The 25,554-nt window shown below is 53.2% G+C and overlaps 2 protein-coding genes across 3 annotated transcripts; both read right to left on the bottom strand.

The window, feature by feature from the left end:
- Positions 1-1,747: 1,747 nt before the first annotated feature.
- Snai3 (snail family transcriptional repressor 3) lies at positions 1,748-10,583 on the bottom strand. Its single transcript, XM_041650389.1, has 3 exons — positions 10,128-10,583; positions 5,822-6,427; positions 1,748-4,317 (listed from the first exon to the last, which is right to left on the bottom strand). The coding sequence occupies exons 1-3, from the start codon at positions 10,321-10,323 to the stop codon at positions 4,136-4,138; spliced, it is 984 nt and encodes a 327-aa protein (XP_041506323.1). The 5' UTR covers positions 10,324-10,583; the 3' UTR covers positions 1,748-4,135.
- A 5,404-nt stretch (positions 10,584-15,987) lies between these two features.
- Positions 15,988-25,460, bottom strand: Rnf166 (ring finger protein 166). 2 transcript variants are annotated; one of them, XM_041650995.1, is made up of 6 exons: positions 25,244-25,460; positions 20,280-20,436; positions 18,604-18,716; positions 18,229-18,343; positions 17,941-18,048; positions 15,988-17,107 (listed from the first exon to the last, which is right to left on the bottom strand). In XM_041650995.1, exons 1-6 carry the CDS (start codon positions 25,396-25,398, stop codon positions 17,042-17,044), a joined length of 714 nt encoding a protein of 237 aa, XP_041506929.1. In that variant the 5' UTR covers positions 25,399-25,460; the 3' UTR covers positions 15,988-17,041. The 2 variants fall into 2 exon arrangements, with proteins under 2 accessions (XP_041506929.1, XP_041506930.1); XM_041650996.1 differs by lacking the exon at positions 20,280-20,436 and having other exon boundaries at positions 25,244-25,354.
- Positions 25,461-25,554: the final 94 nt, after the last annotated feature.

Below are 25,554 nucleotides of genomic sequence, written 5' to 3'. Positions count from 1 at the left end.
TCCTCCCCAAGTTACTTTTGATTGTAGTGTTTTAATCACAGCAATAGAAACACTAGAACACTAGGTCATCAGTATGGGGTCCTTGTGGATATCGGAGGCTGGAGGACAGGAGAGAATAGAGCTAGGTGCTATGTAGGGAACTAGGGATGAGGGGGAAATGTATGGCACTCACGACACAGGGCCTGAGAGGACAATGTTCACTGATTTTTAAATTTTTTTTTAATTAATTAATTAATTAGTTTTTGTTTTTTCAAGATGGGGTTTCTCTGTAGCTTTGGAGCCCATCCTGGGTCTTGTTCTGTGGACCAGGATGGCCTCAGATTCACAGAGAACTGCCTCCCGAGTGCTGAGATTAATGGCAGGTGTTACTACCGTCCGGCAGGATTCTTTTTTAATGTTTGTCTATAAGCTACATATGTTTGGGTGTCCCTGGAGGTCAGAAGGCAGCACTGAACCCCTTCAATGTTACAGGTGGTTGTAAGATGCCTGCCATATCTGTCTTAACCCCTGAGCCATCTCTCCAGGGTCAGTGGTTCTTCTAGACGCAGAGAAACCAGCTATGCATTAGTTCAGCAGACACTGGATGTTCAGGGCAGGGCTGAAGGGTGTGGCTGCCTACCTCAGCAGCCATGCACTCCCTTTGGATGTTCCAGCCTCAGCAGCCTGGAAACTTGTGTTCCATCGAGCTCCGCCAGCGAGCTATGTTTAGCCATGTGGGTGTGGCCAGGAGTGGGTGCTCTGAGTATATATAGTAACAAGTGGGCTATTTCAAGCATTTAGAGAACCCCCCTAGAATATTCCAGGCCAAAATGATATTTATAGAATCCACCGGGCTTTTGGAAGCAAAAGCCATAACCTTAGTGTCTCTTTGGCTTTCTGAAGAGGATTCTTTCAGCAGGTTGTGGGGAGAAGGACTGGGTCATCCAAAGGCCTGCTGGATCTCACACACCTGTTTCCAGAAAGCCAGGGATGGTCTCTGCTTTCAGCCCTGAGTGGAAGAGCCATGGAGGCCTCAGACCCCAGACGTTCTCTCTGCAGGTACCTGTCCTACGAGTAGTCCCAGCGCCCCCACATACACACCCCGGGAGAGCGGCCAGCACTTCAGAGTAGCCAGCTGACAGAGGTGATAGTTATAGTTAGCTTGTCCATCACTGGGGTTTTGGGCCTCTGCTTTCAACTGGGCCATGGCAAGACTACCTGCTCTCCTCTCCTGGGCCCATGTCTGTCCTCATCCCCTGCTCCTGTTCTGGAGAGAGGTTCTAACGAAAGGCCCTCCTTCGTGGGGAAAGCGGGACTTTGAAGAGTAACCTGGTAGAAGGGGACAGGCAGGAAAGGCAAACACCGCCCCCTCACCCCAGAAAACAGGCTGGTCAAGCACACTGTGGGGACCCCTCTTCCTGGCCCTCCTGCAGGTCAGGGACTGGGCCCAGAAATCAAGTGAGGAGTCAACACCCCCAGTTCCTTTGCTGTGCTGTGTGAATAAGGAGGGACCGTGAAGGAGGAAGCCATGGTGTGCCAGGCTGGCTGGGCAGGCACAGGTGTCTGCAGGCGGGGCTGCTCAGCTGCGGTGACCTGACTTCAGCCTGGCCTGCCCAGTGGAAAGCGTCCTCCATTCATTCGGTATCAGTTCCCTGGCAGGTGCCCTCCTTTTGCTCCTCTGCCAACCCCCACCTTCTGCGACCTCAGCCCTCCACCAGTCTGGATATAAATACGAGAGCATTTTCCATGAGCTGGAACCAAAGGAGGGAAACATTCCACTTTATTTTCGGCTGTGAGATTCCCTGCTTCATACCCGACAGGTGCGACAGCCCCATTTAGACATGAGGAACCAGGAATAGAACACAATTTACAATATAGCTTCCTTTGGGCATCTGGATGCTATTTTAAAAGAACGCTGTTGTGAGAAATCCAGGTTCATGTTGGTTGGGGTTCTGAAGGCCCCTCTGCCTAGGGAATCTTGAGCTTACAGAAGAGCCAGACATTTGGGGACAAGATTCCTTCCTTTGCTTTGATAAAGAGATGAAGAGGAAGTGGGGGAGGGGTTTCTTGCCCAACTTTGAAGCTATTTCAAGTAACTGACTAGCCCATGATCCCGTGTAGATTTTGAGAAGGGATCATTTAGACCCCTTTGCCTTGCTCTAAGAGTGAGGACAAGTCACAGGGATGCTGGCTTGTCGAAACACATGTTCTCAGGTGTTTGGTCTGAACAGCCTCCTCCACCCCAAATTCATGCCAAAATCCTAACCCTTAGAATGCAACCTTACAAGTGGGTCTTCACAGATGCTATGATGAGGTCACTTTGGAGGGACTCACGGGACATGGCGGTGTGATGGCCAAGGCAGAAACAGAGGAACTCCTCCTACAAGCCAAGGACAACATCCACCTCCTGCCTTGAAGGTCACTTTGAGTTTGGACTCTGGCCCCAGAACTTTTGGTGGATGCATTTCCATTCATAGGGTACCCTTATGTCCAGTTCTTACCTACCCCCCCTGGGGGGCAGTGGCCTTGGTCTGAAAACATGAGTATGTCTGTCTGAAAAGCGGGTCCTTCCACCAGCTGGCATAGGTCTGGGGCGGACAATCTGCAGCCGACTCTCTCACAGGAGTTGGGGTGAGGTGTTTCTGCATCTGTGGTCACTCCTGGTCTAGAAGTCCAACTTCAAGGTCAAGTTTGTAAGTCAGAAATGATCTTCACGCCTATAATCCCAGCACTTGGGGGGCTGAGGCAGGAAGACTTCTGTGAGCTTAAGGCCAGTGTGGGCTATAGCCTTAGACTGTTTGAGACCTTCTCCAATTAGGTCAAGTTTCCTCTGGGGGGTCCCCATGGCCTCTTAGAGAGCTATCCTCACACCAGCAAACCACAGCCAGATGCTCACTACCAAATCTGACGTGAAGCATCTGCAAAACCAGAGGCTAAGATACCTGCATGATCCATGAGCTTTCTAGCAGGCTCCTGGAAGCTTGGAAGCTGGGAACCTCTTTCTACTGGGCCTGAACAAAGGATGCTGACTCATGTTCCTTGTCCTGGGCCTGAAGTGGAGTGACCAATAACCTCTTACCTCAAACGTGTCAAGAATTCTCTGTGGGTCTCCTTTCTCTGTCCAAATGCCAACTAGAGTCAACCAGATCCCCTGGGAGAAGCAAGTCCTTCCCTGTCCTGGCTCAGGATGCTACTCAGCAGCACATAGCCACCCTACCAGTTCTCCACCTTGGTCCCATCCAAGTGTCCTCCATGGGTCCTTAATCCTGGTGTTAATTGTACCCTCATCTTCATTTCTTCAGGCCAAACCATTTCATGCAGACTCTCTCCCAGGTTCCAGGGAAGGCTCCAGGCTCAAAGGGCTCTGAAATGCCCTAGCAAAAATACCCTCAGTCTCCTGCCTGCTCTGTGCTCAGAAAGGCCCAGGTTATCTGGAATCCCATTGCTCCTGAAGAATTCTGCCTCCTCCATAGATACAGGAGATTGGTAAAGACTCAAGACCTCAAGGCTCAAGACAGGAGGCCTGAGTGCACAGGCCTCTTTATTACCCCATGGCTGCTCTCCTGAGACATTAGGCAGCCATGAGGCCAGCTCCAAGCAGGAAGATGGAGATGAGGCACAGGACCTGGCTTCAGCCCAATCCTGCCTGGCCCTGCCTCATTTTAGGGGGAGGAGCTAGGGTGCGTGTGCTCATAACGGGCAGGAGAAAATGCGTCTCTAACCCCAGGGCAAAGGCAAGTGAGGATGGCTGAGAGGTAGCTGTGCTTCCCAAGGTTATACACACATTGCGCTCTCCTCAAGTAAAAATGGTCATTTCAAGTTGCACACGAAGGGACCCAGGTGAGCAGGCTCACTGGTGTTGCGGTAGGCTTTGTCCAGGGTTAGCCGCTTCCCAATAGTCTCTCCTTTTTGGAACAGGTCCAGCAGACAGGCCAAGCTGAAAATGGAACTGTTGGTTCTTGTTTTGGTGAGTCTTGTGGTGATTCTACTCTGAATGTAGACCTTGGAGAAAGACACCCAAAGGCTCCACTGGGCTTATTGGTTCTGGCTGGACACAGGCAAGAGTGGGCTGGGCCCTTGCCTTCCCCGATTGTCCTGAACGATATAGAACCACTGAGAATATTGTCAGGCTTGGCCCCTCCACCCTGCTGTGCCTCTAGGGGCCAGGACAGCAGCCAGCTTCCTCATGCCTTGCCAAGAGAGACATGCGGGAGAAGGCCTTGGAGCAGATAGGACAGCGGTACTTCTTGGTGCCAGCATGAGTCTGCAGATGAGCCCGCAGGTTGGAGCGGTCAGCGAAGGCCCTGCTGCAATGCGGACAAGTATATGGCTTCTCACCTGTGGGAGGAATATGGGAAGTCAGGTGAGGGACCACAGGACAATCCCACAGACGGTGGCCAAAGGTGAAATGTCCCCGTCTATCAATGAGTAACTTGCCCCTGTCCTCCAAATGCTCATCAGAGCCCTCTGACCCAAGGTCAGAGCCCTTTGGACAATCGGAAAGTCATTCTGGGCAGGATCACAGTACCAGAGGCTCTTCTGAGGCAGAGGCAAAGTGTGGCGGCTGTTCTGTCTCTGACAAGCCCTGGGTGTTCAGTTCTGACTATGAGAAGTGCTGGGAGCCTCTGGCAGCCCTTCCTGGCCACTGGCCAGCGTAACATTGAGCCACTGTAAGGGCAGAGCTGGACAGAGTAAGCTATACTCCTATACACAGGCACCATCTCTAGTCAGGGCCACCGAGGACTGGGACAAAAAAAATATTTCTGGCTGGGCGGTGGTGGCGCAGGCCTTTAATCTCAGCACTCGGGAGGCAGAGGCAGGCGGATCTCTGTGAGTTCGAGGCCAACCTGGTCTACAAGAGCTAGTTCCAGGACAGGAACCTAAAAGCTACAGAGAAACCCTGTCTCGAAAATTCAAAAAAAAAATATTTCTGCTGGGACCTTGGCTTCCAGGATAACCCTTCCAAGTGGAAGGGGAGGGGGCCATTGAGTTTTCTGCCTGGTTCTGCAGCCCGCCCGGGGCACTTGTATCCTAGCTGGTTACAGTTCTCCAAACCAGAGTCTGCCCTTCCTGCTGGAGTCTCCACAGTGGCCAGGCTACCTTGCCATCCCACATTTTGCTGGTCCTAAAGCCACCAGATGTGGATAGATAGGAGCCACTGGAGCCCTGCAGCCCTCAGTCTCGCCTTTCCTGAGACACCTGCTTCCTGACAGCGCCCCTTCTCAGAAACAAGGCCTTTGCAAAGATGACTGAGTTAAGATAAGGCCATTGGGTGAAGCATAGCTTTATGACTTATAGGGGTCTCCCTCCCCTTATAGTGAAGATACAGACACATGGGGAGATGTTAAGAGAACCAAGGTGCCAGGCAGTGATGGCACACGCCTTTAATCCCAGCAATTGGGAGGCAGAGACAGGTGGATCTCTGTGAGTTGGAGGCTAGCCTGGACTACAGAGAGAGTTCCAGGAAGGCTCCAAAAGCTACAGACAACCCCCATCTTGAGAAGAAAAAAAAGGGGGACAGAGGCAGAGACACAGATGTGGCCAACTGTCAATGAGTAGGGCCAGCTTCCAGGAGATAAGAGAGGCAAGAAATGTCATTCCTACAGTCTTTGGGGAGAATGTGGCCCGGTGATGTCTGGATTTCAGGTTTCTGGCCTCAGGACCTTGAAAGGACATGTCTGTGGGGCTCTTCCTCTGTGGAGCTGTCTGCCAGCAGCTTCAGGAGCTGCAAGAACCCTTTCAATAATGAGACCGGCCTTTCCTCTCTTCTGCCAATGGTCCAGCCCCTTCCCCAACCTGTCTCCCTTTGTATCCGGATTACATACAGCCTTGCCCATCCTACCTGTATGAGTGCGGATGTGGCCCTGGAGTAGCCAGGGTCTGGAGAAGGCCTTGCCGCACACCTTGCAGATGCAGGGCAGCGTGTGGGTGCGGATGTGCATCTTGAGGGCACCCAGGCTGGCATACTCCTTGTCGCAGTACCTGCAGGTAAAGGAGGGCCCAGCCGGCAGGGGGCAGTGCAGCTGCTGGTGCCTGGCCAGGCCTGCCAGTGTATGATAGGGCCTGTGGCAGTGGATGCACTCGAAACTGCCTGGGACTCGAGGGGTTCCCTCCACCCCTAGTCGTTTATCCAGAGCTCCATCTGGGCCCAGGATTGGGGGCCATCGCGTGGGCAGCACCAACAATGAGGGCAGAGTGAAGCTGTCTTTGAGGGGAACACTGGGGGCCTGGCCAGCCCGAGGGCCCACCCAGCTGGTTTCCTGGGGTTCTGGCCCAGAGGCTCCCAGAGCTTCCCCATGATGTGGCAGAAGAGGCAGAGAGATGCAGGCAACGGCAGAGGTGCTGTCCCGGGGCTGTAGAGGGTCACTGGGAGTGGAAGGGGCCTCCTCATCTGGCGGGTGGCAGGATCCCACAAGCTCCTCACAGGCAGAACAGGAGCCATTAGCTTCTAGAAGGGCAGCGGGGAGAGAGAACACACAGTGAGGAGTGATGCCGCCATATCTGGGCTTCCAAACTTCTGTTCGCTTATCTAACTGCGGTCTGGCTAGTCTCATAGGTCATCGGCAGCCAGTGGAAGCCTGAGCTACAAATGCCTACCACGACCCCATCATACCTACAGCAGCCAGGCTTGCCCACTTTACCTACTGTTGTGGTAGGAGGTGGTGATGATGGGAGGCAAGAGCCGAGGGCCGCATGACTTAGACAGGTCCAGACACTAGAAAGTGAGCTGAACTTCCTTGTCTACAATGAGGAAAGGGAAAAATAAAACCCTCCAGGATGTCCACTGACCAGGAACACAAACAGCTGCGCAGTCAGACTCGTGGGTACACACCTGCAAACCTAGCACTCAGGAGACTAAATCGGGAGAGTTTTAAGGCTGAGCCAACCTTGGCTATTTAGGAAACCCCAAGAATCAGCTCCTCACAGGAGTTCTTGCTCTCAGTCTGTGTCTGGCAGCTTGTCTAAAGAACCCCAGTCCCACGTACAGAGAGTGAGTAGCAGCTGGGACTAAGCACCCTTGGGCTCCCATACAGAAGCCTGAGCTCAGAACAAAAGGAGCCTGGTAAAAACAGCCACCCGCCCCCACAGCAATCAGCCTCCAGTCACCACGGGGTCACCCATTCCTCTGGCGTCTCCTTGAGTGTGTCATGATGTGCTGTGCTCGGCCACATCCCTGGCCACTGGACAGCACACACTTGCTCCTTGTCAACATGCACAAACACGCCCAACCAGGCAAGCGGCCGGAGCTGGTGCCCTCTACTAACTAGGCAGTATCAGCTCTAGTTCTGGCTTTCTGCGTCTTTTGGTTGTGGCTCCTGGATTTGTGGCCAGAATTTCACGCATTCAATCAAATAACCACAGTATCTCTCCCCCCACACAAGGAGACCACACCGTAAGTTAAAGGCAGATTTTGGATTACCCAAAGACAGAAGCACCAACCAGCCCTCCATCCACTCCACATGTGCTCAGACAAATCTCTGGCCTTGTTTCTGCCTTGATGACAAGGCTTGGGGTCACAGCGACAGTGCACAGGTTGGGAGGGCACATTCCCAAACAAAATGCTTGATTAGAAACAGTAAATGCACAAAGAAAGTATGTACAGCCTCACAATGAAAGTCCAATAGCACAACTTAGGAGTAGGCACAGTAGGGTGAGCATAGGCATAGAGTGCTTGCGTAGCACACAAGAAGTCCTGGCTTTCTTCTCCAAACTGGGTGTAACGCTGTGCACTTGTTATCCTAATCAGGGAGGCAGAGGCAGGATGATGAGAGGTTGAAAGTCAGCCTCAGCTACAGAGAGTTCAAGGTTAGCCTGGGATACATGGGACAACCCCCCTCAAAAATAGTGGGGATACAGGGATATCTATTTCAAGGTTAGCTTGGGATACATGGGACATTCCCCCTCAAAAATAGTGGGGATACAGGAATATCTATTTCTCCAAAGACAATACGCAAATAAGACTGACAAGACCACTCAGCAGGTACACACGCTTGCAGCCAACTCTGACAACCCGAGTTTTACCCCCACCCATATGATGAAAGAGGAATGCTAGCTCTTGCATGCTATCCTCTGACCCCCATGCACATGCCCTGATACACACATGTCCATGCACAAGCCATGATACACACGTGGCCATGATACACACGTGCCATACCCTACCCACAAACAATATAACAAAGTTTTCTTAATTAAAAAGACTAACATTTTTAAAAGGATATACAACTGGGCAACAAACACACAAGAAAATACCCAACATCATTAAACAATAGAAAAATGCAAATTAGAACCACGTTAAGATGCCCCTTCATACTACACAGATGGCTGGAACCTAAGAACAAGTGTTGGTGAAGATGTGGAGAACCAGAGAGCTAAACCCCTTTACTCCCTCCCTACCTGAGCTCTTTCACACATTTCCCCCCAATTATACACCCAGCACATCACACTCTGGATGGGGGGGGGGGGAGCAGGCTAGCTAAGAGACTGTCAGGCGAGGTCAGGACAATAGAATGGTGCCACCACTGTCCTGGGAGTTTTACTGGGGTCCTATCTGCAGGCAAATCTATGCTGCCTACCCTCAGGCACTTCCAGACTCAAACCCCATCTGTGTTCTCTGATCACAGACAGAGGAAAAGGGCCCATGCGGGGGTGGGGGTTGGGGTTCCTGGGAAATGAGGGTCTCAGTGTCCTCTGGCTCAAGGAATCTCTGAGGCCCCTAAAAAAACATTTACTTAAGAAGGCGGGGCCCAGACCTCAGTATCTTGGGTCCCACTCTAGAGTGACATCCTGATAGGAAAAAGAGTCACGGAGGCCATGGGGTCCTGGGAGAGCCAAGAGGGTAGGCTGAAGAGCATCAAGGCTGTCCTGGACAACCCCTTACCCCCGAGAGGTTCCTGTAGGGCACCTGATTTGCTCATTCAAGTGGGAAGCTGGGGTGTGCTGTAGAAGTGAACCCTAATATTTTAAACTTTCAAAACCATGGCTTGGGGCTAGAGGTGTGGTTCTGTGGTCTAGGGCTTGACTAGCTTTGTATGAGGCACTGATTGCATTCTCAGTACAAGAAAAACACTGCATTCCCTGTAAATACAACTTCCCACCTTCTCAGTAAGGAGATCCACCACCCAACTAAAAGAAAACGTTTCCCGCACTGGAGTAGTGTCTTCCCTGTTACAAAATTACTGGGGTGACTCATTAAATTGAATTCAAAATGTTCCCTGAAGAGCAGGGTCCTAGATAGCATCCCCTAGTGGCAGCGTGGGTGCCGGGGGCGGATCCAAGGTACTGCGCCCCCCCCCACCCCCCCATCCCCCCCGCCGTCCCCCAACAGGGGTTCTGGGTAAGACTCACGTAAGTCAGAGGTGCTGGCCTGAGCCCTGAGATCCAAGGTACCCTCAGGCACTGGCCGAGTCCCCAGGGGGTCTCTTCCACGAAACTTCCCACCTGGGTGGGAATGGCTCTGACCTACCGCAGCTGGCTGTTTTTGAGGACAAAGGGTGCTTTGGACCTCAAGCCCGTGAGCCTAGCAGGAATGTTAGACACCTGAGTCTGTGTGTGGGCGGGTGGTTCTACCTTGGTCACCGCACCAGGAGAGCAAGGGGGTTTCTGGGAAGAGGGAAGGTCGCCAGAGGTTCTGCTTGCTCTGTCAGAGAGCTCGCCACCCCCAGGTAGGATGCTCTGGGGGAGTCCTGCCTTTTCTCACCAGCCACCCTCTGAGGGTAGGACAAATTTCCTGGCTTGTGGTCGGTGAGGCCTTCTCTGGGTGGGTGTACACAGCGCCTGGGACATATTTTAAGTTTGGACTCTTTCAGGACTGCACCGAGAGGCCTTGAGGGTCTCCTTAGCTGGAGTTGGAGCGTTGGCAGTACACAGGAAGAATTCCAGGGAGTCCCGGTGCTCAGGAAACTTTTCCAAGTGGGGAGAAGAGCTTTAAGGTGTGTCCAAGACTCCCGAAGCAGAGAAGTTGCCCTGAACACATCCCTCTTGGAGGCTCAGTCTTAGCCCAGAAGGGAACCTCGTCCCCTGTTGTGCTGAGAAACCTCACCCTTTCCCCTCTCACCTGGGAGAGGTGTGACCCAGCTCCCAAGGACTTTCCAGTTGCCTCCTGCCCCGCAGTGCTGAGAACTGGGGACAGAGATCCCGCCAACTCCTACCTCTCTGTGTCTCCAGTTGCCCGTAGTTGGGGACCCTGTGACTGGAGTGCGTTTTCACCAGGAAGGAGCGCGGCATGGTCTCCTCCCTAGAGGCGGCAGGATCTCGAGCCTGCAGCGAGATACGGGCTGCAGCGTCCGCGCGGTGCCCGCGGGCAGCGGGGCCGGCAGGTGCGAGAAGGGTCAGGTTCATTAGCATAGCGCACCACCTCGGCCAACCAGCACGGAGCACGGCGGGGCGGGGCCGCTAAGCCACGCCCAGCACAGGTGCGCGGGCGGAGAACCCGCCGCGTGGTCAGCGGTGTCTGCCCCACGGGACTTGGCTGGCCCGCGCCGCAGTCACGCACCGACCCCGCGGGGGCTGGCCATCGACCTGCAGTGGATGAAAGAGCAGAGTTCAGGGTTGGGTGACAGCGACCGGCCAACTTGGAGTCCCTATCCTCTGCAGCATCCTTTATAATCAATGCCCCGAGAACTGGAACAGCCCTGTCTGGTTGTTTAGGTTCTCCGTGAGGATGTTTAAGACTTTAGGGGTCCGGTGCGACAGTCTGTAGAGTAGTGGACACAGCACCACCTGGGTGTGTCTGTGGCTGAGTAGCAGGCTGTCTGGCCAAAAATGAGCCTTACCCCGTAACACGCCATTTCTTGGCATCTGTGGGCTGAGGTGGGAAGAGAAGGTGGGACTGCCGAGTAGGAGACTGTGGGGAAAGAGGGTTGAGTCACCCTGGGCGTTCAGGGTGCAATAGCTGGAGTCATCTCGTTCTACTTTGCATAGGAGAAAAAAAAACCCGAGGTTCTGAGAGGTCTGTGGACAGCAAAACCGGGACTAGCCCACACTTGTGGCTGGTTAGATGTGGCTGAGAGCGCCCTTTTACTGCTCTGTAAGGAAGTGTGAAATAGGGCATCTGTAGGGAGGCTCTCCAGGGCACATGCCTGCTGGCTACCCATTCACCTGCTTTTTTTTTTTTTTTTTTTTTTTTTGTACCTCTCTCCTCTCAGGCATAGATAAGGCCTATGGTTCCTGAACCAGCTCCCACCCATCCACTGTGTGGGCTTGGGCCAATCCTCCAAACGCATCTCCTAACCCCCTTAAATAGGGATGATCTGACACACCTGTGGGGACCGCCAGCCTCACAAAGGGTTCTGGGCCCACCTTTGAGGTGGGGCGGATGTGCTTTGGGCATTCACAAGCTGTGACCCTGGAGGAAGTTGGAGATCCTCACTTCTCAGGCCCCTCACCTTGGGCTGTGCAAGCTCATTCTTCAGCGGTGACCAACCGGTGACTCTGACTCACCGTTACAACCACAGGGCGCCATGCAGCCCCAGGAAGAAGGAGTGGTTGTCTCCAAGACTAGGGTTTAAAATTCTAAGCCCCTTGCAGCAAGAAGCCTCCCAATGGGGGAGAGGCTTGCCTCAGGCAGCACAAGCCTCTTAAAGGAAACAGGCTGTGTAGATACCTGGGCCTTATCTGCTGCCTACCCTGTCTGGTCACTCACCTCCTTTAGCAGAAATCCAGGTTTGGGAACCAACTCACAGGCTTTAGCCATGCTCTGTAGGCCCTGTAGGCTCCCAGCGACCCCAACAAGCAAGCGTGGAGCAGGCCACGGGAAAACCAGCAGCCCTGGCAACAGTAAGGCAGACATTCATCCCCTTATCAGAGTGACAACCAGCTCCAAATGCTACCACACTGAGGGTTCCCACCAGAGAAGTCGTGGTTTGCCCCTGCCTTGGTCCCTGATGTATTGACTGGGCTCGTAGATGGTGTTGCGGGTTAGATTATGTCAATTCAATGGGATACAACTATGACTGATTAACACTGTCTTTGCAGATGTTGCTGGTTCAAGAGGAGGTCATTAGGATGGGTTCTAACCCAACGGTTAGCATCCTAAAAAGAGGACAGTTAGACTTAAGTGTGTACTGGGTAGGGAGCCGCCTGTTGTGAGGACAGGGGTTGTACAGGGTTGGCGGGAGAGTCAGGAGAAAAGCCTAAGTTCTGAGCGGTCGGCAACCAGGGAGCCCTTGTCACCTTCCCTCACAGCTCTGACACACCTCCATGTGGAACACCTGGCCTGGCGTCTTCACAGAGACCCAATTTTCCGAACTCCACTCCAGCCTCCCATGCTACTTGCCCAGACGGCACCTGAAGCGGGTGGAGCAGCAGGCTAGCTCTGCCCTGCAGAAACACGGCAGGTTTGTGGATGAGCACCCCACAGCTCCACTGCACTGCTGAGAGCTTGTGGGGGACGCCGCGCTGTCACTACTCCCTGTTGCCAGTGTCCCATCCTCCCAGTACACAGTCTCCCCTAGGATCTCCCAGGCTTTCTGGAGTTCAGAACTGATTGACTATACCAGGGGGATGCGGTCTGCCAATGGCCCCACCGGCCCATCTTCTCCTGGCACTTCCCTGAGGAAAAGCTCAGAATGAAGGGTTTGCTCAGTCTTCCCACTTACTACCAGGAGATCCCAGGAGGAGACATTCTTTGGCCTTCATAGAGAGTCCTTGAACCACACTAGGTCTTGACACCTACCATGTGTGGATGAAGCTTTTTCTCTGGGGTTTTGACTGTTCAGAAAGAGGGCACGGAGTGACATCTTGCAGGGGAGGGCCCAAGAGGAGGGCAACTCAGTGACAGACTTTGTGATACTATCCCTCAACCAGGCCTGGCTCACCCAGGTGTCGCATATCCAGGGACTCTTTCTCAACCCCCTCCTGGTATGACAGCTTTAGCTGAGAATCGGGGTCCTCTGCAACTCCTGGGCTTCAGGCGAGCCGAGTAGTAAGCAGGAAGACTCCACTCTGTCCTCTCCAGGGCAAGCTTGGGGCAGGATCTCCTTCCAAAATCCTTTCATCTCATGGTAACAGTAGTTTCTGACTTTCTCCAAAACCCCATGAGCTCAAACCAGGCTGTTCCTACACTAAGTAGGTGAGCGCCAAGCACACCATAGAAATGTGCTTGGAGACTCACGGGAAGGCAAGACACCTGCAGCCAGCTGGGCTGGTGGATGGGTGAAGTGCAGCTGGGCACTGGCGGGCTGGTTCAGAAGTGAGGTTCTGGGGCACACAGGGCTGTGTTTATTCGGGTGCGGTGGGGCAGCACGCAGATCTCCTGAGACAGATGTGGAGGTCACGGATACTTCCTCAGAGGTCTGAGGCTGGGGAGCCCCATGCTGAGTTTTCCTTTCCTAAGGTCCAGAAACCTGTGATCAGGACGCTTTCTAGGAAGCAGGGGGCAGCTTCTGGTGCTGTTGCATAACGTGAAACTAAGGGCATGTTGCTGCCAGCCCAGGCTTCTGACACCCTAGATGCCGCAGGGCACAGCAACATAGGCTGGGGGAGGATGGTTGAGTGGGGGGGGTGGCGGGAAGAGACCCAGGTAGCTTCCTACTATTCATAGAATAGTCCAAGGTGGGAAAAGATCGTAGCTTGCTAAACTTCAGGCTAGAGGTGAGCCACATCTAAGGGCAGGGGCTACCTGATCGGAGACATTGTGCTGATTTGCTCACAGCCTGGGGAGACTACTCTGTCCCTCTGTCAGACTGACTACATGGCAATAGGTTTGTGTGCTACTCTCAGGAAGGGTCATGGCCCCTCTGTCCTAAGGGGCACCCCACTAGATTCTAGCTACTTGTTTCCAAAGAGATCCTCCCCCCCCCCCGAAAATACAAGGTAATAGCTGGCTGCTTTCTGAATCTAAAACTACCTCACCTGGGTATGGGTCTGCTGACATCTGCCTTGTCTGGGTTCCCTGCCCCCATCAGGGCTTACTCTGATGTCGCTCCAGAGACTTCTAGATGTGGAGTCACCTGAAGGTACCAAAGACAACGGGGGAGCAAGACTGAGGTAGTACCTTCTGGAGGATGCTGTCTCACGGTTTTGCTAAGGGGGCGACTACCCCCAAAGCCCAGACACAGGGCTGAGAAGGATGTAGGCCCTTCTGGGCACAGGTGTCACACCCCATCCTGCAGCTTTGAAGGGCGGCCAACTCAGGGATTCCACAGACCCGATCAAACAAAGAAATCAGGAGTTATACAAGCCCAGAGAGGGGGTAAGGGCTAAAGCTCACCACGGGGTGGAATGTTCTAGAAATAGGGGACACATTTGGCGAGTCATAGGCAGCTCAGACTTCTGTTGTTTTGTTCACTCTGCTCAGAGGGATGGCTCTGCCTGGAGTAGGTTAGGTTTTTTGTTTGGTTTGGTTTTTCAAGACAGGGTTTCTCTGTGTTAACAGTCCTAGCTGTCCTGGAACTTGATCTTATAGGCCAGGCTGGCCTTGAACTCACAGAGATCCACCTGCCTCTGCCTCCAGAGTGCTGGGATTAAAGGCATGTGCCACCACCGCCCAGCTAGGTTTTTGTTGTTGGTTTTCAGAGATAGGTTTCTCTGTGTAACACCTCTGGCTGTCCTGGAACTCGCTTTGTAGACAGGCTGGCCTCAAACTCACAGTGGGAACCATGAACTCAAACAGTAGCTAGTCACATGGGACACAAGACAGGGATCCCTTCCTGCCCCTGCTTTCCTTGGCTCCTTCCCCCAGGCCTCCTGAGGGATGGGACCAGATGCCAGTGTACAGGGGTTAACGAGCCCCAAGACCTACTGCCTGCACTGTCCAGGAATCAGAGCACAGCCTGAGAGATTGTAGACGAATGGCTTTACCATCGGCCATTCCTCCTTGTTCTCCAACTGCCACAAGTGTGCAGGCTCTGCAGTTTTGAGGAGCCTCAGAGGCTGCACTTGCTCCAGAGGGGCAGCACAGAAGTCAGGAGCATCTCAAGCGCAAGGTTGCAGCTGAGGTCACAGCCTGCTGTGACTGGCCTGCAGCTGCCTCCAGGGTTTCCTGGGCACCCAGAGATCATGACCTATGATGACTCTCTGTGTCACTGTGGTCGGTCACAGCACAGGCCTGGGCCTGTGAGAGCACTTCAGCTCCTGTTGGACAATGAGTGCCTGCCCAAGGGGTAGGCTTAGGTGGCAGCCAGGGGATGAACACAGACCAGCCTTGCTCAGATGTAGTTGATAGCTCAGAGATGGCCCACTCCTGGAAACCAATGGGGAGGCCAGCCTTGCTGCAGCACTACTGACACCAGAACCTGACACTGTCTGCAAGGGTCCCAGCCATGGGAACCTCCCAGATAGAAGTCTGAAGGTGACTTTGCTTCTTATAGGGCATACAGTTGTCCAGCAACCAGTCCCTCTTAAGTTAAGGCCTGTGGGTGGAAGCTTCTGACTTGCCTGCCCGTGTCCACTGAAGTGTGAATTGTTATGACAGAGACCCGCCACTGGGTGCCACCTCAGGACGAAGTAGGACAGTTAAGGAAGGCAGCAGCCTATGGCCCCATCTGCTGTGCTGAAGCTGGCTGTCCCGACTCCTCAGCTTTTGTTTGTTGCTTTGAGACAAGGTCTTATTTGTCGTCCTTACTGACTTCCTGCTGCTTTCCAAGTAGCACAGGCTGGCCTTGAACTCACAGCAATCCTGCCTCAGCCTCTTGAGTGCTGGGTACTCCCTGAATGAACCTCTGTTCCCAGCTCTCCTCAGCTATTAGAAACCCTTGGTGGGCTAGATGACAGCAGGGCACCCTGTGCCCTGGAGATAGCCCCTGAACAGTCACAACAGCTGGCCTACCTCACAAGATCCAGGATCCAGCCCCAGAACAGTAAGAAACGGAGCCTCTGAGAGAAGGAACTGGTGCTGATGTCTCCACCACTCTGTAGGCCACCCAGAGGCCAGGAAAAAGGTAAGGTGATCAAGGGCACATAGTGGTATAACTACCAGAGAAAAAGCACCATCAGGCGAGGAAGGGCTGTGGACCCTGGCAGCCCCTAGCTGACACTGACAGTCAAACCCAGCACCAGGGCTGCTGTGGATGCTTTCAAACATTTTATTTAAACTCCTCTGAAAAGGCAGGATGTATGCCATGAACAGAACAAGATGCCGACAAATGGTTCCGGGCCTGACCTGCCACCAAGCAGGCCTCTCCAGCCTCTGAGGGCTCTACCATTGCTAAGGGCAGTCCCTGCATAAGGAGGGATGTGGTTGGCTCTGGAAGGTGACAGGGAGCCATGGACAATTCCTGGGGCAGGAGAGGGACCCGCTTCTGCCTCGACTGTCCTACAACTGCTGGAGCAGCCACAGCAAGTGGCCAGGGGTACTAGGATTTCGTCTGGGTCATTATCATAAAGAAAACCACAAACAAGAGCCTCTTCCTCAAAGAGCAAGTGGCTTGGGGACCCCACCTCTGTCTCACACAGATGAAGCCCTGGCTATGCCCACTCTTTTTCCCACTTTGCACTGATCCCACAAAAGTGTTTATTTTTGACTATTTTTTTTTAAAAATATAGCTTTGTAAATGCTCCATAAAAATACTGTTCTTCCTAGTCAAACACAGGTATTGCGGTATGAAGAGGAACTGCTTTGATTTGCTCTAGAAAACGTGAAAAGATTATCACACAGGATAAGATAGAAAAACGCAGGGTTCCTAAATATCACAAAAGCCAGTACCAAATGCTTACGGTGGAAGCGAAGCTGGGGACCGGGTGGGCTGGCAGCCTGGCTAGGCGCCTCCTCCCCTGGTCCTGTTGGGCACAGCTTAGGGCACCTCATCCTTCTCCACACGAGGATAGCACGGCTGGGAAAGGCATCCAACTGCTCTAACCCAATGGCCAGCACCTGCCTCTTGAAGCACCGATGACCCAGTGCTGCTGGCCGGGACCCAGTGGCCCTGCTTGATGGCAAGGGGCCAGCTAGCCAGCACCCCGGCCCTGGGGGCTCTGAGACCAGCTCTCCTTGTGTGAAATTCCACTTAGCCCAGTGGCGCACTCCTGTGCAGGTGCCAGGGCAGGAGGGCAACCGCCCTATCCCGTGATGTGGGATTGTGTCTTCGGCCCCTGACTTGAGGCAGGTGGCCAGGCTGTGTGTGCCTCAATTCTCAGAGAGGGACAGAGCCAGGGCAGCCTGGAAGGCGGCTTCTTCGTCAATGCTGTAGTCCTAGAAACAAGTACAGGTAAGTTTTGGGAGTGCTGGGAGGACCAGGATGGCTCCCAACAGCCAAACCCCTTCCATGCTAATCCACCCAAACACCATTCTGTGATCTCAAGTCTCCCTTCAAAAAAATACCTCAGGGTGCTAGAGCCCTATCTAGCTCCCCAGTTCTTCCCAGCGGCTTCCCAAAATTCTCTCGGGATCATGTTGCAGGTCAGTAGTCTGCAGATTTGAGACTAAGAGGGGTGGGTTCATGAATGAGCTGGTTTCCCTTCAGATGGGAACAGCTTCTTTGTCCAGCTTATTTAGTGTGTGTGTACAGACATGTGTGACATACGTGGGGATGGGAGTTAAGAGGATTTTCTAACTTAGGGATTCCAGGGATTGAGCACAAGTTGTCAGGCTTGGCAGCAGGAGCCTTTTTCCACTGACCCATTTTCCTGGCCAAGAACTGGGGTTTCTAAGATCAAAGTTCAGTCAGGGGCAACAAGATCTCCAGCCCTGGGGACCAGGAGAAAGAAAACTCTGGCTGGCTGGAAGATGCAGGTGATGGATACATGGGGGATGCCTAGAAGGAAAAGCCTGGGTGAGGGGCGGCAGGTGGGCCGGGATTAGGCAGCTTCTCTTCACTATCACCTTGAGGTGAGTGTACCAGGGACTCTGTCTCTGAAGCTGGTACAAAACCAAGGTACTGCCTCAGATGGCCCAGAGTGGGCACCAAGGGACCCAGAGCAGCTAGCCTCATGACAAGTTTGGGTGCCTGGTGCCCTCCAGTGGCAACGGAGTCTTGGCACTGTCACAGCCCAGGCGACCCTGAGGGAGCTGGGCAGGGTACCTACCACGAAGGTGTCATAGGAGAACTTGTGCCGGTGCAGCAGGTGCTGCAGGAAGTTGGCGCTTTTGTAGCTAGGGTCCCCCCAGGGCATTGCCGAGCAGATGGGGCACACCTAGAACACAGAAGTTGGGGGTAGCAGGGAGGGGGCTTCCCCTGTCTGCTTGCCCACCCACTCAACCATAGCAAAGCCTGCAGAGCAGCACCTAAGGTACACACTTGTGTATCTTCATCCCCAGACCAGGCCTGACCCCGTGTCTCCCTCAGTCAGAAGCCCCGTGCTGCCGATGCTCACCACACGGTTGGGGTCACTGCGATGGCTCTCCACACAGTGCTTCACCAGCTCCTGCTGATCCAGATTGCGGGCTCCACAGTAGGGACAAGCAAAGGTAGACCGATTGGGGATATTGCTGGGGGTGGAAGACACTGAGCGAGGTTAGGGCTGAGAGCACTTGTCCCAACTCCTCCCGAAACCTGCCCTCCCCTCTGTGGACAGTCTGGCCCTAAGGAGGACCATACACCTTGGAAAGAAAGTCCTGGTCCTCTATTTACCCCACATGCTGGACTAATGGGATATGGCCATGACAGAGGGGAAGTGACTATAGGGTCCTTGGCCTAGGAAGTACCCTCACTCTGCCCGTCTTGGGTCCCCATCCTGAAGGCTGCCTACCTGGGGATGGGCTGAGATGTGGGCAACACAGGGACGAACTTGGGGCAGTTGGCCATCTGCTCCTGGACCTTCAGGCAGGAGGAAATGTGCACTCTCATCTTCCCCAGAGTCACCTATGAGATGAGAGGAGAAGCAGAACTGGGCAGGTCATGACCTCGGGCAGCAGGGACAGAGAATGATCAGCAAAAGATCAGATCCATCCCTTCTGCTCCTAAAACACTCACAGGCTCTGGGGCTGCCGGGAGGGACCCTGGCGAACAAGAGGTAACACATGAAGACACACAGGTCTCTACAGAGCCACACAGACAGATGTGTTCCTGGCTCTTAGGGTAACTGTATAGAGCAGGTGCAGGTCACTAATCCCCCAGGACACGAATAACAGGTCCCTCTCTTAGGGACTCAGGGAAGCTGTTCCAATGAGTGGACAGGATCCATACCATAGGAAAAAAGGCTCACACCCCCAGGGGGAAATCAATGAAAGAACCCTGCTCTGACAAATACTTTTAGTGGTGAAGATCACAACACAGTGTGATAATTACCACTCAGCTCCCCATCAAGTCATCACAGCCATGCCAAGGGCAGCAGCCTGGCCTGAAGGCAAGGGACAGGGAACTGGCAGGGGATGCTCAGCAGGAGAGTCCATCCCAACAAGGGCTCAATGAGTTACTCGGAAGAGAGAAAAGAACCCATGGCCAGCCTTTCCCTGAGGGTGCACACCAAGGCTGGGGGTAGAGCTCAAAGACTAAGGGGGAAAGAGGACATGCTAATATACCACTATTGGCAGGTGGCTACAGCACATGTCCCCAGCATCCAGAGTTTGTACCTAAGACCTGCAGGGGTCCAAGAAGGTCCTCCTTGAGTCACTTGTCACAGCTGGGTACCTATGCAGCAAGGAAATTTGCTCCAGAAGACAGTTTGAAAATTGAGGTGTTCAAGTGAGGGGTGGAGCTACTTCACATGTAACACTGACAGGCTTCTGGCCTCTAGTCTCCCTAGGAAAGTCCAGCCAGGGCACCCAAGCACCAAGGAGGACCACGGCAACCGACTCAGCCTCACTACTCCAGGCCCAGGACAGTTCTAGTTCATCTGCCTGGTGACCTTTAAACACTGTGACAAGTTCACAAATACAGTAACTAGAGACACAGGGAGGCCTGCAACATAAATGACAAGTGCACTCATGGCTGCTTAGTTTCCTGGGAACAAAGGGGAAAGGGGGAGCGAGGCAGGCTCCGGGGACAGGCTGGAAAGAGGCCTGTAAGCCCCAACACCAGTGGCAGGGCCTGTGTGATGGTGCAGGGACAGTGCTCACACCATTCTCCTCAGGACAGACTCTAGCATTAGGTGCACAGAGCTCAGCCTCGAAAGGCCCTGCCAACTCAGAGTCCCCAGAACCTTCTTGGCTTCCCCAGATTTGTCTGTCACAGCCTGAGTGCTCGGTCCCCATCAGCCACAGTGCGGGGTCAGCTGAGCCTAGGTCAGGCCGCTGTGAAAGCATGGCTCTCCTGGAGCTCCTAGAGGGTCTGCCAGGTAGCTTCACGCTGAAGCAAATGTGGTTAATCGACAGGAAGGGGTGTGAGCCCATGTACCCAGTTCCTCTATGGGACAGTAGAACCCACGGGCGGAAGCTGCCCCACCCAGAGCCTCCCAGCCTTTGGAAACCCGAGCAGGGCGGGTACCTTCTTGTTGCAACCCCGACAGGGTGCCTTGTAAGATGAGAGCTGCTTCTCTACATGAGAGGCCTTGTCCACTTTCTTGGGGTCGAAGGGCAGACGGCAGAGCGGGCACAGAGGGGATGGCACCTGCAGACATGGCTGGAGGCACTCCCCGCAGAACCTGCAGGTGACATGGACCTGAGGCTACTTCTTCCATGCCAGCATGTACAGAATGGCTCCCCAGTTGCTACTGATAGTTCTGGAGACAATCTTATGCCCACGCTCCCACCCCCCACAGGTCATAGTTAAGAGTACAACCCTCCTGTATGTGGTGTATCCCCTGCAGCCTGTATCCCAATAAGAGCACCCCTGGGATAGGATGATCAATTCTTCCTGAGAGTCTAGAGATCATGCGATTAACTGACAAAACCTCAGGGGTCAGGGTATCAGGCCAGGGAGTAAAGTGATTAACAACTATGCAGAACAAAATGCCAGGCCTGGAGCCCTTCCACTACATGGTCAATACTGGCCAGGCAAGTCTGAGGCAGCAGGGGGTCCTTTCATTTTGTTTTGTTTTTTAAGAGACCTAAGGTGTTGTAGGCACTAGCAAGTACCCAGATCCCAGTTGGGACCACCTAACAAGGGGCAGTGTGAGTGGGCATGGCTTCAAAAGTCCCTTCAACAGCCTACTTTTTAAATTTTTTTATGTATTTATTTGTACATATCAATCCCAATTTCCCCTCCCTCCTCTCCAACCCCTTCCCCTCAGCCTACCTGCCATTCACTCCTAAGAAAGGTTAAGGCCTCCCCTGGGAACTCAATTAAGTCTGTCCCATCACTTCATTGAGGCAGGACTAAGGCCCTCCCCAGGAGGGGGGTCCTTGGATTCGGAGTCAAAGCCTGGTGACAGGAGGGACTACCCTGGCTTGGGTACTGGGCACAGACTTGGAGCACTGAGAATTGGTAGGGGCCCAGTCTCTTTCTGACACGCTCCCAGATGCCAGCAGCAAGAGCTCTGTCCTTGCCTGCCCACACCCCAGCTGGTGTTTGCAGGATCTTCCATTCATCAGATGCACACCCATAGAGAACAGAAAGGAACAGGGTATAGCTGTGCAAGTTGACAACTGTTCTTGGTTGTCAACTTGACTATATCTGGACTTATGCTGGGTACACCTATGAAGGATGGTTTCCTAATTAAATCATTTGAAGTAGAAGACCCACTTTTATTTATTTATTTTTCTCAAGACAGGGTTTCTCTGTGTAGCCCTTGCTGTCCTGCAACTTGCTCTGTAGACCAGGGTGGCCTTGAACTCTACCTGCCTCTGCCTCTTCAGTGCTGGGATTAAAGTGGCAGAAGACCCCCATTTAATCTGGACTGTACCTTCTGCTGACAACCTATATAAGGAACATGGGAGAAGGAAGCTTGCTCTCTTTGCCTGCTTGCTCTTGCTCTCACTGGCAAATCCATTCCTTCACTGGCATTAGAGGCAACTCTTCTGGAATTCTGGCATATACCGAAGATGAACTGAGACATCCAGACTTGTGGACTGAACAACTACTGGATTCTTAGACCTTCCATTGGTAGACAGCCATTGTTGGGATTAGCTGGACCACAGCCTCTAAGTCATTCTAATCAATCTCCTTTATATTTATATATACATATGTACACATATATGTATATATGTTCATTCTATAAGTTCTGCTTCTCTAAAGAATACTGCCTAATACAGATTTTGTGTCAGAATTGGTTTTAAAGCAAGAGAAGCATAAGGAAAAATTTTAAAGTATTTGGAATTGGCTTTCCAATTTGCCAACACCCACAGTTCCTGAAAAGCTTGGAGAGTACTGGAAGTTCATGGTGTTAACTATTTTATAAACTTAAGGGATAATGGATTTGATTATTTTGATTCACTAATTGTTAGAGGCAATGGATTTGGTGACTCTGTATATAAAACTTTTGACAATTTGTGGAAAAATAAGGGAAATGATGCTGTGGTTGGTCGCTTCTAGCATCTCTGGATGAGTTCTGTAATAAAATTAACCTACTTCCAGCATCTCATATGAGGAAGGACAACAATAGTATCGTGATAAAACTGACTAGTTCCTGATGTGCACCAACAGTCTAAAGGTTTCCAAGTGTGCTCTGGAAGAGAATCTTCTGTCCAGCAGCCACAGAGCTCAAGATGCAGAAAATCAAGGCTCATTTATAAGGTTGGCTGAATTACAACAAAAATTCAAGTCCCAACCACTGAGGGTGTGAGCAATAACTGGTAAAGAACAGGATCCTGTAAACAGGAATGGAAATGTGTGGGAGGACCCTACTACAGCTGAGAACTTTGGATCCTCAGATTCTCAAGGGGTTATCACACCTGAGGAAGTAGTATCTCCACCCAGAAGATACACTTTCATCCCCAAACCCCGGAGACACTGCCTTTTCCACCTTTGGCTGAGGAAATCCCTCATTGTTTACTGAACCAGCAGTGACTTTCCGTGAACGAGATGCCAGGTCAGGTGGTACTGATGTCCCCCAGGGCCCATCAATAGCTGCCTCTAGACCTGTAACCAGACTGAAGTTTTTAAGAACATATAAATGCACATTAACGTGCTCCTACAGGGGAAACAGGAAGTGTAGCCCAGGAGGAAGTGCACTACACTGCTAATAAAGAGCTTAATGAGTTTGCTAATTCATTCAAGCAAGTTAGGACTGGATTTTAAGGGTGTGGGATAACGGTGGAGGAACATAAAACTGAACCAGGCTGAGTTTACTGAATAGGTACACAGAATGAAGGAGAGTCTAGGTTGAAGATGGAAGCTCATGGTTTTTTCCTGCACAAAATCACAAGTGCTGATGGCACCTGGGAGGAAGAGGGGCACTGACTCAGCCTCCAGGAAGATGGCAGCGTCGAAGAGTGTGAGGAGGCTACAAGAAGCCAGTGTGTAGTCTGTTTCCTGTGACTTCTCAGCAGGCTCTGGGGTGGGGCTGAGAAGTCACGTTGGTCAGAAGGGATGAGAGAATCTTCTTGAATCTGCAGATGACTTAGCCAATGTCCCTCTGGCATTATGAGATCTCAAGGAAAGGTCCCTTTGCAGTGAGGACAGGCCTACAGCTCAGGCCGTGTCAAAAGTTCCTGCATTCTCATTTTTGAGGGAGCCACCACTTGGCAAGACATGTTTAACCAAGTTAAGAGAAGCAGCCTGAGACGGGGCAGCAGCAACTGTGCAAGGATTCTCAGAGGCATTTTCCTGCCGTCAAGACTGGCTCCTTGTCACCTACCTTACCCCCACAGCGCAGGTGAGGTGGCATCAGCAACCACACACCCAGCCCTGGAACTGGTCTCCATCACTGGCCCTAAGATTTGATTAGCTGGACGGCCAGCCAATCCCTATGAGGCTGGTAAGATGGTGCATCCAATGGGGCCCCATGACAGCCAACATGCCAGGGTTCACAGCAGAACCCAGGTGTGCAGGGCTCTACTCACAAGAAAGCCTCAGGAAGGAAACTGCTTCCAGTCAGGTGGCTCAAAGACGTGCATTTTTAAAAGGTGAGACAAAAGCTTAACCCTCACACTCTTCTGAACACAGGCTACACCCAAGAGACTGCAGATTAAAGTAGGTGAGAACAGCTGGGCAAATGGAAAATGGAACCAACAAAGAAAGGAGGACCACCCCGGTGAAGGATGTCCGGACAGAAGCTTGCAGAAGCAGCAATGGAAACAGTTTTACAGGACAGATGCTTTCCAATCCTATGTTCTATCTTGCCAGGGGGACAGCATAATAAGACCTGGGGGGAAGGGATGTCAAGTGCTGCTTGGTGAATACTAGGAAACAGAAAACATGGTGGCCTGTGTGCACTGAGTGAAGGGGCTGGAGACAAGGCTTTCAAAATGACAAACCTCACAGAACACACCGTAAAACGCTACTCAAGCAAGCATACAAAAAAGGAGAAAGTAAAAAAAGAGGGTCCTGATCAAAGGCTTCCTGCTAGAATGCCCCAGTAACATTAGACTGAGTAGGAGCTTTGCCCTTACAGACAATTCCGCAGAGCTCTCTCCAGGGCGAGCGGGACCCCTGTTCATCCTGACATTGGGACAGGGAAAGAGAAGGCAGTTTTGGATGGAGACAAGGTCCTTGCCACCTCCCTGGATGACTAGCAGGCACACGCCCACCCAGCAGTTCCAGTTCCCTCTGCAGCAGAGTCTCCAAAATCAGCTGCCTCTGTTTGCAAAAAGCCTCCCACCAATCTGCGTGCACCCCAAGCCGTGGAGAGCCCCACCTCCTGAGCGGCGTGGCCCTCTACTGAGAAGTCCTCCTGCCCTTTTTTTAACTGCTCATCTCAAGAGCTGTACTGTGGGGAGGTCATGGAGCAGACGCTCTGTCTTGGCTCCCTCCCAACCAGGCTGGCGCTGAGAAGGCCTTAAGCACCGCTCCCTCCTGCGAGCAGTCACAACCTCAAGTTTTAGTTCCTGAAACACGGAGGAGGAGGAGCCAGATTGGGGGAGGTCCTGGCTCAGCTGGGCACCTAACAAGGTCTCCGGTGTCTGGGGCCCGGTAGGCCCTGCTGCCTGGAAGCTTCAGGTTCAGAATAGGCCAACTCCTTCAAAACAAAACAGCATCAGGCTCCAAACGATCCCCTTTCCTAACTTCAGGGAACTCATTTCCGTGACAGTCAAAACGAGTAGACATGGGGTGGATAAGAGTGGATTGCAAAAGCCACAACTCATTTATTTACAACGGCCCGCCCGATCTCTACAAGCCCGAACGCCCGCGCTTGGCGCAGCGGCCTCGTCCGCCACCCTCGAAGCAGCCGGCGGCCGTTGGCAACGCGCGGGGCCGGGGCGGGTGCAGGGTTTCCCTCGGCCCGGGTGCGGGGGGCCGCGCGCGCGGCCGGCGGGTAGGGGCAGGGCTGACTTCCCCAAGTCCCCGGGCAGCCGCCCGCCACGACCCCGGCCCGGACCCCCCTCCCGCGGGCTCCCGGCGCGCGCGCTCACGTGTGGCCGCAGCTGCCGATGGCCACCGGCCGATAGTACACCTCCAGGCAGATGGGACAGCTGAATTGCGCCTCCAGGCCGCTGTCGCCGCTCGCGGGCCCAGCTGGCGGCTGCCGCTGCTGTGCCGAGGCCACCAGGCTGCGGAACATCGCCATCCCCCGGCCAGGCCGCCGCCGCCACTGCCCCCGATCCAGGCCGGGAGGGCCGGCGTCACTGCCGCGACGGCGCCGCACTGGCGTCACCGCTCGCCCCGCCCCCGTGTTGCGTCACGACTGTGTCAGCTGCGCGCTAACGTCATCTTGGCGCGCCGG

Source organism: Microtus oregoni, unplaced genomic scaffold (assembly GCF_018167655.1).
Source record: "Microtus oregoni isolate MIOR12 unplaced genomic scaffold, Mior012 000004F_ref0000308, whole genome shotgun sequence".
NCBI lineage: Eukaryota > Metazoa > Chordata > Mammalia > Rodentia > Cricetidae > Microtus > Microtus oregoni.
The sequence above is the reverse complement of the archived record's forward strand: the minus strand, read 5'-3'. Positions and strand labels throughout refer to the sequence as shown.

Coding starts and splice junctions, on each gene's coding strand:
- Snai3 (XM_041650389.1), bottom strand. CDS start 10,323: ATGCTAATGAACCTGACCCTTCTCGCACCTGCCGGCCCCGCTGCCCGC. Junction 6,428..10,127: donor GCAACTGGAGACACAGAGAG/GTAGGAGTTGGC, acceptor CTGCCCTTCTAG/AAGCTAATGGCTCCTGTTCT. Junction 4,318..5,821: donor CCACATCCGCACTCATACAG/GTAGGATGGGCA, acceptor TTCCTCCCACAG/GTGAGAAGCCATATACTTGT.
- Rnf166 (XM_041650995.1), bottom strand. CDS start 25,398: ATGGCGATGTTCCGCAGCCTGGTGGCCTCGGCACAGCAGCGGCAGCCG. Junction 18,717..20,279: donor GTCGGGGTTGCAACAAGAAG/GTACCCGCCCTG, acceptor CTCATCTCATAG/GTGACTCTGGGGAAGATGAG. Junction 17,108..17,940: donor TCTCCTATGACACCTTCGTG/GTAGGTACCCTG, acceptor ACTTGTTTCTAG/GACTACAGCATTGACGAAGA.